Raw genomic sequence first — 15,852 nt, 5'->3', positions numbered from 1 at the left:
CTCCCGGTGTCTGTGACGCCCGCTGTTTGGTTCAACGCACACCCGGTGGTGTGCGTTGAACTGTTTGTTCTTTTGAGTTTTGCTGCAGAGTCGTTACCCGACAAAGTAATGTTAGGATATATCAGTTATCACGTACAAGCTTTTGTGCCGAATCCACTACGATGTTTAGGGTGCCAAACTTATTTTACATTTTAGTCATTTAGCAGACGCTCTTATCCAGAGCGACTTACAGTAGTGAATGCATACATTTCATACAATTTCATACATTTATTTTTTGTTATTTTTTTTTTTTCCTGTGCTGGCCCCCCATGGGAATCGAACCCACAACCCTGGTGTTGCAAACACCATGCTCTACCAACTGAGCTACAGGGAAGGCTTATGATCATAATGCAGCAGTGTGTAGGAGGGCGTGGGACAAAGGGATGTGTAGAATCAGTGAAAGAAATGGAATTTGTGTTAACTGTAGGGGTGCCCATATTGCTGGGGATCGGACGTGTCCGGTGCGAGAGAGGCAGGTTGAGGTTGACAGGGTCAGAGTTGTACAGAAGGTGTCATTTGCTGAGGCAGTGAAGAAAGTAGAGGAAGATGGATCAAGGGTGAGCGATCCTAAAATGCTTATGTGAGTAGTAGACTTTTTCCAGTACAGAGTGATAGGCCTACAAATGAAATGTGCTTCAGTAAGGTTATCAACTGTACTACAGGAGTGGAACATAAATCACAGAAAATAGGTGTCGTGGTGGGAGCTGCAAGTACTTGGGATTACGAGATTATACTGCAAAAGAGTTACAGGGGTGTTGAAAGGTAGTGTCCTGTCCTCCCAGGCCGTTGGCCTGATGTAGGATCAGACAGGGTTAAAATAGTAGAATGTGTGTTGGGTTTTAATGAGTGTAGGGTTAGTTGGCAGCGTGATCTTTTTCCTTTAATTTGTATTTCAAAGTATAGTGATTTATACTCCAGTCCAGTTGGTGGCGGTAATGCAACATTATATTGGATTCCAACCGCCGTTAAACCCCACCGAAGCAGAAGAAGATCCCTTGCTAGTTGTCTCCATCTGTCGGTATTTTAGTAGTACAACACTCACAGGAAGGTGCAAACCAAGCGTGCTTGGTCACAAACCGGGCCGGGCATCATTGGGAGAAAGGAAGAATTGCTGATTAATCAACGCTGAATGAGTTTTCAGAAATCACCTACTTTATTAATTTATTCCCCATCGTAGCTAGTACGTGTTCCTGTACACAACACAAACGAAGGGTTTTGTGACACAGCGCAATTTTTAGGTATGAATACGCATCTGATTGTCTTTGCTATTCTACAAATAGCCTAGCTAACAACAGTCCATGTATGGCAGGCCCTTGAATTAGCTTGCTAGCTAGCTTGAGTGGCTAGCTGGAGCTGGATGAATGAGAGACACGAATGCAGTGTTTTGTTACTACTGCCAGCTTGTTATTCATGCCAGACAGTATGTGCGTTTTTACAATCATAATTTCATCTGCTTTTGTCTTGAGTGATTGATTAGTTGCGCATAATTGCAAGCTACCTAGCTAACGTCTAGCTTACTTACTGCATGGAATGGGCTGAATGTTGCAACTACAAAGGTGATTCATACTGATTCATTTCTGCTAGATAACCTAGTTCGCTATTTAGGTTAGGGATGGCCAAATATAGCTAACTAACATATGGAAGCTTTATTCAACTTCATTTAGAAGTTATTTTCATTGCAAAGTAAAGGAAGCATTCAATTTCCATTAGATTGCTATCCTGTCATGGTGTCTAGATGTAGGTAGCTGATGGCTTTCATTCTGCTGTCGCGCAGGTGTCTTGAGGTTTGCGCCAGCATGTCTGTGTCTGTGATCATTAAATGGGGTGGGCAGGAGTACTCCATCAGTACACTCTCTGAAGAGGACACTGTGCTGGACCTCAAGCAGTCTATCAAGTCCCTGACTGGGGTTCTTCCAGAGAGACAGAAACTCCTAGGATTAAAAGTCAAAGGTAAGACCTAGCTGATGGACTCAAACGTCTCTCGTCATTCGCCGTGATAGCCGTCGATAACAGGCTGCTTATTTTGCCGTGAGCACAGCAATGCCTTATTCATTCTCGACTTGGAAGACACCCGTGTCGTCTAAACTCCCATCGCTAGTTGCAAGTGGAACGTTTTGATTTGAGAAAAAATGGCACCATTGTGGACTTCTGCATTTGTCTGCGTTGTCTTGACAGCTAAGTCATTGTGTTAATATTTCTCTCTATCCCAGGTAAACCAGCAGAGGATGAAGTGAAGCTGGGCTCACTGAAGCTGAAACCCAATACCAAGATCATGATGATGGGCAGCAGAGAGGAGAGTCTGGTGGGTTCCTCTTCCATCCACTCCGGACAGACGTTTACCAGAAGCAATGTCCTATATTTAGCATGTCAAAGACCTAGACCTCATAACACTCAATCCCTTTGTGTTTTTTGTTTTGCGAAGGAAGACGTTTTAGCGCCTCCCCCAGAGAATGATGACGTTGTCAATGACTTTGACATTGAAGAAGAGGTGATTGAAGTAGAGAACAGGTATAGTAGGACTTTGCAGAGACAACTCATTTATACCGTAGCTCCAGTAATACAAGTAATTGATTTGGCTCGAACGTTGCTTGACACTATGGTAAGTTTTTCTGAGATGTCTCATAGTCGGTCCAATGCCTTATTTTAACTGTATGCCATGCGCTTTGCTGCTTTAGAGAGGAGAACTTGGCCAAGATAGCCCGCCGTGTCAAAGACTACAAAGTGGAGGAGATGAACCCACCCAGGGAAGGAAAGAGGCTGCTAGTGCTAGATGTGGACTACACATTGTTTGGTGTGTAGGAAGACTATGAAAACTACCCTGGGAAATGCTGTTTTTCCTGGTTAAATGCATAATTACACAATTTCAAAATGTGCATTTTTTTGTTGTTGTTGATTTTGTTTAAGAATTTAGATTATTATTGAAAGATGTTAAACCCTTGTCCTGCTGTTCTTCCAACTTTTGAGTGTTTTCCTCTGTGATTTGTTTCATTCCAGATCACAAGTCATGTGCGGAGACGGGTCAAGAGCTCATGAGGCCTTTTCTCCATGAGTTCTTGACCTCTGCGTTCGAAGACTATGACATTGTAATTTGGTGTAAGTACCAAACTCCTTGTTTTTTGATTTTGAAAAAGTAAATGGAAAGTTCAAGTTAACTCGCCCTAATTAGTTTTCTTGTTCTAGCTGCCACGAGTATGAAGTGGATTGATGCTAAAATGAAAGTATGTATTCCCTTCTGAAATGTTGATTTATTTTTATTTTTTTTGTATCTTTCTCAGTGAAAGGGAATTTTCCAAAATGTTCAACTTCATATTCAGCTCCAGCATCACCCCAACATCACCATATGTGATAATGACACGTTTCTATGTTTTGTAGTAAAAAAAAGGAGGAAGATAAAAGTTTCCATATTTTTTACTACAAAACATAGAAACGCGCAATTTTCACGTGTTGATTTTTGTGGTGCTGAAGATGATGAAAATGAAGCAGAACATTTTTGAACATTTCCTTTAACGCGTTGACACTTCTTGGCCAGAAGAGGGCAATGTTTCCCCAAAATAGTTTTCACAGCATGTAAACCTCCATTGAGAAGACTATACAAATTGAGTATCAGTGATTTAATAGCCTGTGTTGACCTGTAGTGTAGAGCATCAGATCAGATGTTGCCTTCCTGTTGTTGTGTATGTGACTGTCTCACCGTGCCCTCTGGTTTCTCAGGAGCTAGGAGTGACAGACAACCCTAACTACAAGATCACCTTCATGCTGGACAGTGCAGCCATGATCACAGTGCACACACCTAAGAGGGGTGTAGTGGAGGTGAGTCGTCCTACATTGGAGCATGCAACCTCATAAATCCCACTGATTCATGTCCCATTCTCCTGATGTAACTGTCTCCAGTTAGTCTGTCATGTTGGGTGTGTTTCAGGTGAAGCCTCTCGGGGTGATATGGGGCAAGTACAGTGAGTTCTACAGCAAGAGGAACACCATCATGTTCGACGACATTGGCAGAAATTTCCTCATGAACCCACAGAACGGACTGAAGGTAAGTTATGGTGAAACGTCCATTGATTTAATAGACCGGGTGATTATTTGCTTCAACCGCGGTTGTTGGAGACGGGCACGTATTGGAGACTGGCATTTATTATCATTCGAAGTATGGAAAGTCCAGCCCACTGCATTATGATTTGCTTTTCTAGCTCTACATGTTGCTAAGAATCAGCTATTGTCATCAATCAGTTCTATAGCCAGTTTAAAATAAGTGTATCCGCTGCATTCATTTAGCTGTGGCGGTGCGCCATGGCAAAACCATTGCTCACTACTTTGAACACCGTTCTAAAGGTTATTTAGCTATCTGTGCCACTGGCAGCCAAACATGCCTGCGCACAAAACACAACGCACCCGTCCTCAAGACTACGCCAGTCACCGGTACGGAATACATATTAGGAACTTCATCATTCCTCCTCAGACCTCACCTAGTCAAGTCTCAGTACTGAACTAGTCAAGTCCCCCCCCCTCCCAAAGGTCAGACAAAAATGTTAACTTCTAGTAATTCTACATATTTTGCCATGGGGCAGAGAGTGAAGTTTTATAGTTAAGCTCATGCTATTCTATCCCCCCCCCATAAGGCTGAGAGAAAACGTTGCAGTTTTAAAGCAAACTTATGGTTATTCTAAACATTTAACATTTTGGCATGGCTTATGTGTTTTAATATGCGATCTGAAAGTCACCAGAGCTGACTGTTTCGTTCTACAATAAAATTACCCCCGGATCCCCCAGGCGGGAGGGTGGACGAGGGATCTGTACCCCCCTGTTACAAAAATGTCCAGAAATACTGAATAATAGGGCTGGGACTTGCCAGGGACCTCATGATACAATATTATCACAATACTTAGGTCCCAATAGAATATGTGTTGGGATTCTTAGGATTCTACAGTGCCTTTGTAAAGTATTCAGACCCCTTGACTTTTTCCACATTTTGTTATGTTACAGCCTTATTATAAAATGGATTAAATAAAACTAAAAAATCCTCAACAATCTACACACAATACCCCATAATGAGAAAGCAATAACCGGCTTTTAGAAATTTGTGCAAATGTATTAATAATAATATAATATATACCTTATTTACAGAAGTATTCAGACCCTTTATTATGAGATTGGAAATTGAGTGCATCCTGTTTCCATTGATCATCCTTGAGATGTTTCTACAACTTGATTGGAGTCCACCTGTGGTCAATTCAATTGATTGGACAGGATTTGGAAAGGCACACACCTGTCTAAGGTCACACAAGTTGACAGTGCATGTCAGAGCAAAAACCAAGCCATGAGGTCGACGGAATTGTCCATAGAGTTCAGAGACAGCATAGTGTCGAGGCACAGATCTGGGGAAGGGTACCAAAACATGTCTGCAGCTTTGAAGGTCCCCAAGAACACAGTGGCCTCCATCATTCTTAAATGGAAAAAGTTTGGAACTACCAAGACTCTTCTAAAGTTGGCTGCCTTGCCAAACTGATCAATCTGGGGAGAAGGGCCTTGGTCAGGGACATAACCAAGAACCCGATGGTCACTCTGACAGAGCTCTAGAGCTCACTGAATGCCAAGTGTCAAGTCTGGAGGAAACCTGGCACCATCCCTACGGTGAAACGTGGTGGTGCCATCATGCTGTGGGGATGTTTTTTAGCGGCAGGGACTGGGAGACTAGTCAAAGCTGAATGGAGAAAAGTACAGAGAGATCCTTGATGAAAACCTTCTCCAGAGCGCCCAGGTCCTCAGACTGGAGCAAAGGTTCACCTTCCAACAGGACAACGACCCCAAACACACAGCCAAAACAATGCAGTCTCTGAATGTTCTTGAGTGCCCCAGCCAGAGCCTGGACTTGAACCGAACGGACATCTCTGGAGAGGCCTGAAAATAGCTGTGCAGCAACGCTCCCCATCCAACCAGACAGAGCTTAAGAGGATCTGCAGAGAATAATGGGAGAAACTCCGCAAATACAGGTGTGCTAGAATCGATGCTGTAATTGCTGCCAAAGGTGCTTCAACAAAGTACTGAGTAAAGGGTCTGAATACTTATGTAATATTTCAGTTTATAAATTAGCAAACATTTCTGGTGCAGGAACAGTCAACTAGTGCAAAAATAATTTTGCAATATTGTCAAAACGATAAAATATATCGTCAAATAATATCCCAATATTTATCTATCGATTTTGTAAAAAAAATATATATTACGTCACAACTGAATAACACTGTTTTGGCTTTAGAACGCATTGTAAATGTTACGAAAGGGGTGAACTAATCAGTTCTCCTCGCTGTTTACATAAACAGAATGTTTATAGAATGTTTATCGCTACATAGAATGTTTATCGCTACCATTATAGAATGGTAGCGATACAAGCATTTCCCTACACCCGAAATAACATCTGCTAAACGTGTATGTGACCAATGAAATTGGATTTGATGCTTTGAAATTCTACCGGAGCAGTCCAACAAAATCCATGCAAGCTTAATTACACTTCGCTTATTAGAGGCTGGCGTTTATTTGCTCAAATGTGATGACAGGCCACTGTAAGAGCAGCGTTTGTTTGAGACTCTGCGTTTCAATGGAAGTTTTACGGTAAGTTACCCTACCAAAGCCTACTTGAGTCTGAGTTGACCGTTATTATGGTGTTCATTTTTATCGAAGCCATTTTCAATGTTTTTTTTCTCCCCCTTCAGATTCGTCCGTTCATGAAAGCGCACTTAAACCGTGAGAAAGACAAAGAGCTCTTCAAACTGTCTCAGTATCTTAAAGAGATTGCCAAACTGGAGGACTTCTCTTTTCTCAACCACAAGCATTGGGAGAGGTAAGGTTACTGAAATATTTTTCTGCAACTAATTCAGTTTCCTGTGTTTTGCTGCTGCAATACTGACCTTTTTTAAAATGTTATTATCTGAGTGAGTAGTTGGTAGATGAAGATAGCTTTGTGACCATTATTGTGGTGTATGTCTGCAGGTATCTGTCAAAGAAGCAGAGCCAGTGAGAGCATTGTTGTGGCTATGTGAAGGGATGGTCATTCCTCAACCAGGAACAGTGCTGGACACTGAAGCTCTCACCAAACTACTACTGCCCGTTTCTGACTGGGAACTGTTTCCCATTCTATGGCTTGTTCTTTGATTTCTGTTCTTCCCCCCTCATCTCTGAAATTCTTTGTTACCTTCAGTATAACAGTTCTGTCACCCATCCATAAACCGGGAGACACACGGTAAGTACTGTACACATACCGGTACACAGTTCAATGGTTTTTGTTAGGTTTCATCCAATCGCTCATTCAGAGTAGTGACTCTATCATCTGTAGCTATATGAACATGTTCTATACTTATACCGTTGCATAATCTCTTTCTCTCCCCCCGGCTCTCTCCCTTATGGCACCATACCAAGTAGAGATGGTGAAGCTAGCACAGGAACTGACTTTTACTGAATGCACCTGACACTGAGGTAGAGTTGATCAGACAGGTTACTTAACTGACCAGTGAGGTGGATTAGGCCTCTATTAGGATGACGTCCATATGCTGCTGCTTGTCACAGAGGTCATTTCAGAAGGAGATGGAAGATGTTGTCCAACAGGCGATTTAGTTTATGTCATTGTGTACTGACATCAGCTATGCCTGCCTGGAAATAACATCTACAGTGCCTTCAGAAAGTATTCACACCCTCCACATTTTGTTGTTACAGTCTGGATTTAAAATGGATTTACATAAAGATTTTGTCACTAGCCTACACACATTACCCGATAATGTCAAAGTGGAAATCCTTTTTTATTTTTTTTACAAATTAAAAATGAAAAGCTGTATAGTCTTGAATCAATAAGTATTCAACCCCTTTTATGGTAAGCCTAAATAAGTTCAGGAGTAAAAATGTGCTTAACAAGTCACATAATAAGTTGCATGGACTCACTGTGTGTGCAGTAATAGTGTTTAACATTATTTTTGAATGACTACCTCATCGCTGTAGCCCACACATACAATTATCTATAAGGTCCCTCAGTCGAGCAGTGAATTTCAAACACAAAGACCTGGGAGGTTTTCCAATGCCTCACAAAGATTGGTAGATGGGTAAAAAAAAAAAAGCAGACATTGAATTTCCCTTTGAGCATGGCGAAGTTATTAATTGCACTTTGGATGGTGTATCAATACACCCAGTCACTAAGATACAGGCGTCTTTTCTAATTTAGTTGCCGGAGAGGAAGGAAACCGCTCAGGGATTTCACAATGAGGCCAAAGGTGACTTTAAAACAGTTAAAGTTTAATGGCTGTGATAGAACTGAGGATGGATCAACATTGTAGTTATCTACAATACTAACCTAAATGACAGAGTCAAAAGAAAGAAGCCTGTACAGAATACAAATATTCAAAAACATGCATCCTGTTTGTAATAAGGCATTGCAAAAGTAAAACTGCACAAAATGTGGCAAAGAAATTAACTCTGTCCTGCATACAAAGTGTTATGTTTGGGGCAAATCCAAGCATGGTGGTGGCTGCATCATGTTATGGGTATGCTTGTCATCAGCAGTGATTATGGAGTTTTTTTTACAAAGGCAAAATCCTAGAGGAAACCCTGACTGTCTGCTTTTCAACTGACACATGGAGACAAATTAGGACAATAACCTAAAACACAAGGCCAAATATACACTGGAGTTGCTTACCAAGATGACATTGAATGTTCCTGAGTGGCCTAGTTACAGTTTTGACTTTAAATCTGCTTCAAAATCTATGGCAAGACTTGAAAATGGCTGTCAACAACCAACTTGGCAGAGATTGAAGAATTTTAAAAAGAACAATCCAGGTGTGGATGTATTGACTCAGCGGGTTGAATACTTACGTAATCACTATATATATTTTATTGATGTAGAGTTTAAAATATATATATTTTATTATTATTATTATTATTAATTTTTTTTTAAATGTTACAATTTGTCTTCCACTTTGACATTACAGAGTATCTTGTGTAGATCATTGACAAAATAAATTACAATTAAATCCATTTTTCATCCCATTTTGTAACAACAAAATGTGGAAGAAGTCTAGGGGTGTGAATACTTTCTGAAGGCACTGTATCTTTGCGTGTGGCTAAACAGTATTTCTTTTATTATGCATTTGACTGAATTTTGATTTGAGCTGGACACTTTTGTCATATTCTCAGGCAAATGTTAAGGCCACTGAAGTTAATGAACCAAACTATACTTGTTGTAGAATGATTGAAAATAAGTTGGAAAAAGGCACTTATGTTGTTTTTGAAGGTGGGTGGGAAAATTGAAAGGCATTGTGTTAGACTCAGCACAAGCACTAGACACTAAACTCTGCTCAAATTCTCAGATTTTGTATGATGTTTATTTGGAAATAGAATTGTATTGATTTCAGTTGGAAGAATGGATATGGTTCTGAACATTGAATCAAATACATATTTGTATCTTGTTACTAGTATTCTCTTTAAGAGGCAATTGAACAGTCTTTGACAGTATTTAGGTTAATTCAATATTTGCCAACATTTTGCTTTATTGGCTCTAACACTAGAGCATCAATGCTCTCACGTCATCCCGCAAAGTTATGCAATAATCTAAAGATCAACTGCTATCAGAGGATATGAACACGTCAGGGTTTACAGAATATTTTCAACTCTGTTATTTTCTGTTTTGAATGGTCAAATATTTATTTTACAGACTAACTTCTTTGTTTTCTTGTGAAGAATATGTTTTGCCACCTTCATGTCAGGTGGCATTTTAATTTTCGTCCAAAACTTTATATAGAAGGAGTGCCTTTGATTTGATGGCCTTTTAGACCCGATGACGTGTTTCTAAACGAGCTTAGCTAGCCAACGTTGCCATGACATCTACGGGTGTGATCGGGGATTTCTATTGGAGAAGCTGTTTTAGCCTATCTTCATACTGTACTGTCTTTGGTACTATCATTTACCAAGCTGTGTGTACTCTGTCAACATGCATCTTAGGCACTGAATACACACTTGGATAACTGACATTCAGTATGTATGGTAAATCATGTCTGTTGCTGAAGCAGCACTTTTCAAACTATTATTTGTTTTAGTTCTCAGCTTGTCATATTTGTTACCTCAGTTAAGTTTGCTTCACAATCACATGATTTGTAAAAGATGAGGAAACCATCACATTTGTTGTCCTGTGAGATTTCATTTGCAGACTGTTGTACACTCCCCTATGTATACATTTGGACAGTGAAACTACAATTTTTTAATTTGGCTCTATACTCCAGCATTTTGGATTTAAGATCAAATGTTTTATATGATGCGACAGTCCATAATGTCACCTTTTTTATTTGATGGTATTTTTATACATCTGTTTTTCTTTTTAGAAATGAAAGCACTTTGTATCTAGCCCTCCACCCCCCACCCACCCATTTTGAAGGTGTCATAAATAAGGACAAATTCACTAGTGTCGTAAAAAGTTTAGTATTTGGTCCCATATTCCTAGCACACAATGACTACATCAAACTTGTTGGATGCTTTGGTTGTTTTGGTTATGTTTCGATTATGTTGTGCACAATTAGAAATGAATCAAATTCATCCAAAAAGTCTGTACAGTCAAGCTTGATGTAATTATGGCACGCTAGGAATGTAGACCAAATACTAAACTTTTGACAATTTAATACAAGTGAATTTGTCCAAATACTTATGACCCCATTCAAATGGGGGGGACTAGATGCATAAAGTGCATTCATTCCTAAACGGTAAAACAGAAAACACCTTCAAATAAAAGGTGACATTCTATACTGTCACATCATATAAAACATTTGATCTGAAATTCAAAATGCTTGAGTATAGTGCCAAATTAAAAGTTAAGTTTCACTGTCCAAGTACGTAGGGGAGTGTCAGATAACGTGAACATGTTTTTAACAAGTGGACACCGGATTCCTGTTGTGACCATATCCCGACTGTAAATAAAAGATTACACTTTTTAGAAAATAAACTTTTGTAGTCAGATTTTTACACACAGGCGTCTCGTCAGTTTTTAATTAGTGTAACCATTGTAAATACTCACCTGTTCCAAGTTCCTTGAAAAGTAATCTAAATATGATTTGCTTTGTTGATTCCGACGCAAACAAATTAAAATGAGCATGAATCGGACTGCAGTACATTTTTATTTTTATTTTGCGTCTATTCAATCATTTAAGCAAAGATCTTCATGCCACAGCAATGAAAACCGTCTTGGATAAGAGCTGAATAACATAAATAATGGTGTATTTACATTTCAGAATTTTTACAAATAAATTAAAATCCCAACAAACATGGTATACTAGCTACATTTCATAACTTGTCTTCAGTATAATGTCAAATATTTGTTTCTGTACAGTGACCAGCCTATTCCATATTTGGATGTATTGGTTGAAGCTGAGTGATGGTATGTTGTCGGTCGTCATCTGGGTTTTCTTGCCTTTTTTACAATAAAGAGACAGAAATTAGACATTTTTCTACAAATGACAATTGAATTAAAAAAAATATGTAAGTATTGAAAAGTTTTGATTTATGGGTGATAAGGAGCCATCAAACCTGTCAATGTTTCTTAGGTTTATTCTTCACCCTGTTGTACAAAGACCCGCCAGTCACAAATCTTTCATCTTTGCACAGTTTAGTGCTGTTGAATTTTTTAACACTCTTAACTACTAATGAAGTTGTGTATTAGAGGGCAGGACACAGTGAAAAAGTCTCGACTCACTCATGACGTGTCCACTGGCTCCATTGGGAGTCAACCAGGTCATCCTTTGCCCCGAGGCAGAAACAATATTTTTTGTAGCTGGAACGAACAGTGAATTCTGTTGCATTTATGTTGGTTTCACTTATAAACACCTATCAAAGAGGAGAGATGGTACCATCACCTTATATTTACATCATTTAGCAGATGCTCTTATCCAGAGCGACTTAGAGGGGCAATTAAAGTTAAGTGCCTTGCTCAAGGGAACATCACACATTTCACCTAGTCAGCGACCTTTCAGTTACTGGCTCAATGCTCTTCACTGCTAGGCTACCTGCCGCCCTACCTTAGACAGACCGGCCATGTATCACAGAGGAGAGTGTAAATCAAGACATATTGAGGATTCCAAGGATAAAATCATTGTACAGAAAAAAGTGCTTATACCTTTTCCTTAGAGTCACAGCTTGCCTCATGTTGGACCACTTTGACTCGGAATGTGAGGGGGAAGTAAGAGCATGGGCGGCTCCATGTCGCTGGGTACCCCCACTGAAATGTGTTCCCCTCCACCTTGGTGATGTCGATCTTGTCTGGCTTCACTGAGGAGGGAGACCAGACAGAACCAATATTTCTGAAGGGTTAAATTGGATGAAGTGGGGGCCATATGAATCCTATGATGTACTGAGCAACATACAGCAAGGATGAAATGAGACGGGCTGTATATTAACTTATAACCTGTATAATGTGATGTTGCTATTTCCAGTGAATGAGTGTGGAGCATGTGAATCCTGGCCTTACTGTACCTATTTCTTGGATGTAGAAGGGTGTGATGGTGTAGTCCTCTAGGAGGTAGTTAGTCCTGAAGTATACAGTGAGATGGATGCGGGACAACTCCTCAGCGAAGGGGCAGCTCTCCCGGTCCTGGCAGGTCAGGCCTTCGCCATCACTGTCTACGGAGCAGGAGATGGTGCTGGATGAGGAACACAAATATCCTGGTTAGCCTTGGAGCCCTCTATCTGAAAGAAGCCTCAGGTCCAAACATAACAAATCATAAGCTCTTCATAGGGAGTCAATGAAGAGGGCATCTGTGCTGTGTTTCAAATTCGACGCACGTCATTCATGTGACAAGATCAAATGATGTAAACACAAGTACACGAAAGCAGACTATTGTTTCTATTTACTGTCCACTGTGTGTGTTTGAAGACTTACCGTCCTACTTGGACAAAAACAGCAGCTGCTGACATCCGATATTCGGTCTTCTTCCAAGAGCAATGAAATATTCCACTGTAATTTTTCGCCAAACATCTGATGTACTCTGGGTAAAAAGATAAACCCAATGAAAAAAAAAAAATGATTATCTGATTCCCTCCCTCCTCCCTCCCTCACACACACACACACTCACCATCTTTATCTGTGTCATGTGACTTCTCCAGGACGCGTCTCGTTCTGTTGGGTGACGGTATGTCCTGCACCAGCACCAGAGTGTGGTTGAGGTAGTCTCCAGCAGGGTTGTGGCAGCTGTAGTTCCCTCCCATCATCTCCACCACTGTCACATTTATCTGGTTCCCTTTGTTTTCTAGACGCTCCTCGCCATTCCACCAGATCACCTCTGTGTCCTGGTAGTCCCCACATCGCAGAGGGACCTGCGTCTCAGTGAAGACCTTTCGATCCACCTTAACGACAAGTACTGGGAACCACATGACCCACCACTGTTTTAGTATAGCCTCCATGTTAAAATACCTTTTATACAAATGTTTGCATTTCTTTGGTGTCTCTGAAATATGAATATTATGACAGCAGAAGTTATATAATCAGAAGTAGATAGTGTATCTGTAAAGAGAAGTAGACATAGGTAGAGATGAGAGATAAATAGATACAGTCACCATTTGGCATGAGAGGCACAATGGTCTCGTGTTGACTGCTCGATGCCATATGTAGGATGAGATACAAGACGTTGAGTAGTAACATGTTCATCTGGCAGAAAGAAAATCCAGAGTACTTTCAAGTTCACGTCTGTTGATATCTATTGGATCTAAATTTTAAGGACGTTCTCCTGAACCAGACAAAGTCAAATATAGTCCAATCAATAAGCTATACTATAGTATGTGCATATCTTACCTTGATAATGAGATATAAGCAGAGTGTGAGCCTGGCTGGAGTGTAGTGCTGTCATGTGGACCCAGACAGTATTTATATATCAGTGGAACAGGAGTAAAGACAGGCACTCTGAAAATAAAAAGTCCAGCCTGCCAGGTTAGAGGAACTGACCTATTGGTATTTATTTAAATAGGATTTGAGAATGTGTGGTCAATTGAAAGGTCCAATGGAGCCGTTTGTATCTCTATATCAAATCATTTCTGGGTAATAATTAAGTACCTTACTATGATTGTTTTCAATTAAAATGGTCAAAAAGAAACAAAAACAGCTTCCCAGCAAAGAGCTTTTTCTCAAGCAAGAATTTTGAAAGGACTGTCTGGGAGCAGGGGCGTCATGCACCTGTAAAATCTGAGGGGGCACAAAATGCATGAGGATGGCTGGAGGGTGGTCCGTAGGGGTTAGGCCCCTCCGTCCGGAAGTTGGAGAATTTTGCATTTCTCAAACACCTGAAACAACTTTTTCCTGCAATCCAGAGCCATAATCATTATGCTTAATTCTATGTAAAAAAAAAACATGTTTATTTTTCTGCATATCTAAGCATACCTCTTGAGTTGTCTATCCTCCTGACTGGTGGTTATTTTTTAATGAAACTAAATATGCTTCTCTGCGTCTTATTTAGTAATCTCTTGCTTTTCTAAAGTCCACCAATCTTGCCAGCAGGCATGCCAGCTAAGATAGTTAGACAAGCTAGCTACTCGAATTTTCACATTTCACAAACTCGTATTGTGGAAATATATATAAAACACAGTAAAATCATATTTTGGACTGCACTTTAATTAAGAACTAGACTACAGAATGGATGGGGCTCTATTTTTGCCATTTCTGTGGTATGGTGACTGATGTCACTACCTGAGAGGGACGTAGTAGTGATGCAATCCATTCATCTGCCATGAGAGCGAATGACCAGGCATCCCAAGATCCCATACTGGTTTCTCTTTTTGCAGGGGCTACATCCTGGATGTGCTATCATATGACAAGTCAGGTTTGCACCCAGACTTTAGACGACATTTGTGTGAAGTGACGTGAGGACAGGAATCCTAGACATGCAGTAGGAGACTGAGACTAAAGATGACACAGAGATGAAGGGGAACTGGAAATAGTTGGGTTGAGGTGAGAATCACGTAACACTGCCTACCGAGTGTCTAACCATGCTCGAGACGTGTCATCAAGGAACTGGAACAGGGAACTGTGTCTGAGGTTCAAGCATAGCGCCTCAGGTTCATTGTGATGTAAAACATATGAAAGTATTTGCAGAGGGTTCCTGAATGTGTACCTAATAGCTATCTACTGAATAAAAAAAGAAACATCCTCTCACTGTCAACTGCATTTATTTTCAGCAAACTTAACATGTGTAAATATTTGTATGAACATAACAAGATTCAACAACTGAGACGTAAACTGAACAACAGAAATGGAATAATGTGTCCCTGAACAAAGGGGGGGGGGGGGTCAAAATCAAAAGTAACAGTCAGTATCTGGTGTGGCCACCAGCTGCATTAAGTACTGCAGTGCATCTCCTCCTCATGGACAGCACCAGATTTGACAGTTCTTGCTGTGAGATGTTACCCCACTCTTCCACCAAGGTACCTGAAAGTTCCCGGACATTTCTGGGGGGAATGGACATAGCCCTCACCCTCTGATCCAACAGGTCCCAGACGTGCTCAATGGGATTGAGATCCGGGCTCTTCGCTGGCCGTGGCAGAACACTGACATTCCTGTCTTGCAGGAAATCATGCACAGAACGAGCAGTATGGCTGGTGGCATTGTCATGCTGGAGGGTCATGTCAGGATGAGCCTGCAGGAAGGGTACCACATGAGGGAGGAGGATGTCTTACCTGTAATGCACAGCATTGAGATTACCTGCAATGACAACAAGCTCAGTCCGATGATGCTGTGACACACCACCCTAGACAATGACGGACCCTCCACCTCCAAATCGATCCCGCTCCAGAGTACAGGCCTCAGTGTAA

General features: G+C 40.7%; 2 protein-coding genes across 4 annotated transcripts; one reads left to right on the top strand and one right to left on the bottom strand.

The window, feature by feature from the left end:
• Positions 1-1,055: 1,055 nt before the first annotated feature.
• LOC106567438 (ubiquitin-like domain-containing CTD phosphatase 1) lies at positions 1,056-11,005 on the top strand. Of its 2 annotated transcripts, none has more exons than XM_014136686.2 (11): positions 1,056-1,277; positions 1,814-1,989; positions 2,250-2,341; positions 2,462-2,547; positions 2,715-2,830; positions 3,034-3,132; positions 3,220-3,257; positions 3,751-3,849; positions 3,959-4,075; positions 6,747-6,874; positions 7,024-11,005. In XM_014136686.2, exons 2-11 carry the CDS (start codon positions 1,836-1,838, stop codon positions 7,049-7,051), a joined length of 957 nt encoding a protein of 318 aa, XP_013992161.1. In that variant the 5' UTR covers positions 1,056-1,277; positions 1,814-1,835; the 3' UTR covers positions 7,052-11,005. The 2 variants fall into 2 exon arrangements, with proteins under 2 accessions (XP_013992161.1, XP_013992160.1); XM_014136685.2 differs by having other exon boundaries at positions 3,935-4,075.
• A 153-nt stretch (positions 11,006-11,158) lies between these two features.
• LOC106567437 (interleukin-12 subunit beta) lies at positions 11,159-14,005 on the bottom strand. Of its 2 annotated transcripts, none has more exons than XR_001320071.2 (9): positions 13,844-14,005; positions 13,609-13,699; positions 13,128-13,412; positions 12,935-13,040; positions 12,529-12,695; positions 12,173-12,324; positions 11,753-11,830; positions 11,587-11,617; positions 11,159-11,470 (listed from the first exon to the last, which is right to left on the bottom strand). XR_001320071.2 is itself a non-coding variant. In XM_014136682.2 (9 exons), exons 2-8 carry the CDS (start codon positions 13,697-13,699, stop codon positions 11,590-11,592), a joined length of 960 nt encoding a protein of 319 aa, XP_013992157.1. In that variant the 5' UTR covers positions 13,844-14,004; the 3' UTR covers positions 11,159-11,470; positions 11,587-11,589. The 2 variants fall into 2 exon arrangements, 1 of the variants encoding a protein (XP_013992157.1); XM_014136682.2 differs by having other exon boundaries at positions 11,753-11,883; positions 13,844-14,004.
• Positions 14,006-15,852: the final 1,847 nt, after the last annotated feature.

This window comes from Salmo salar, chromosome ssa13 (genome assembly GCF_905237065.1).
Source record: "Salmo salar chromosome ssa13, Ssal_v3.1, whole genome shotgun sequence".
Lineage (NCBI taxonomy): Eukaryota > Metazoa > Chordata > Actinopteri > Salmoniformes > Salmonidae > Salmo > Salmo salar.
Note: the sequence above shows the minus strand (reverse complement) of the source record. Positions and strands in the feature narration are given on the sequence as shown.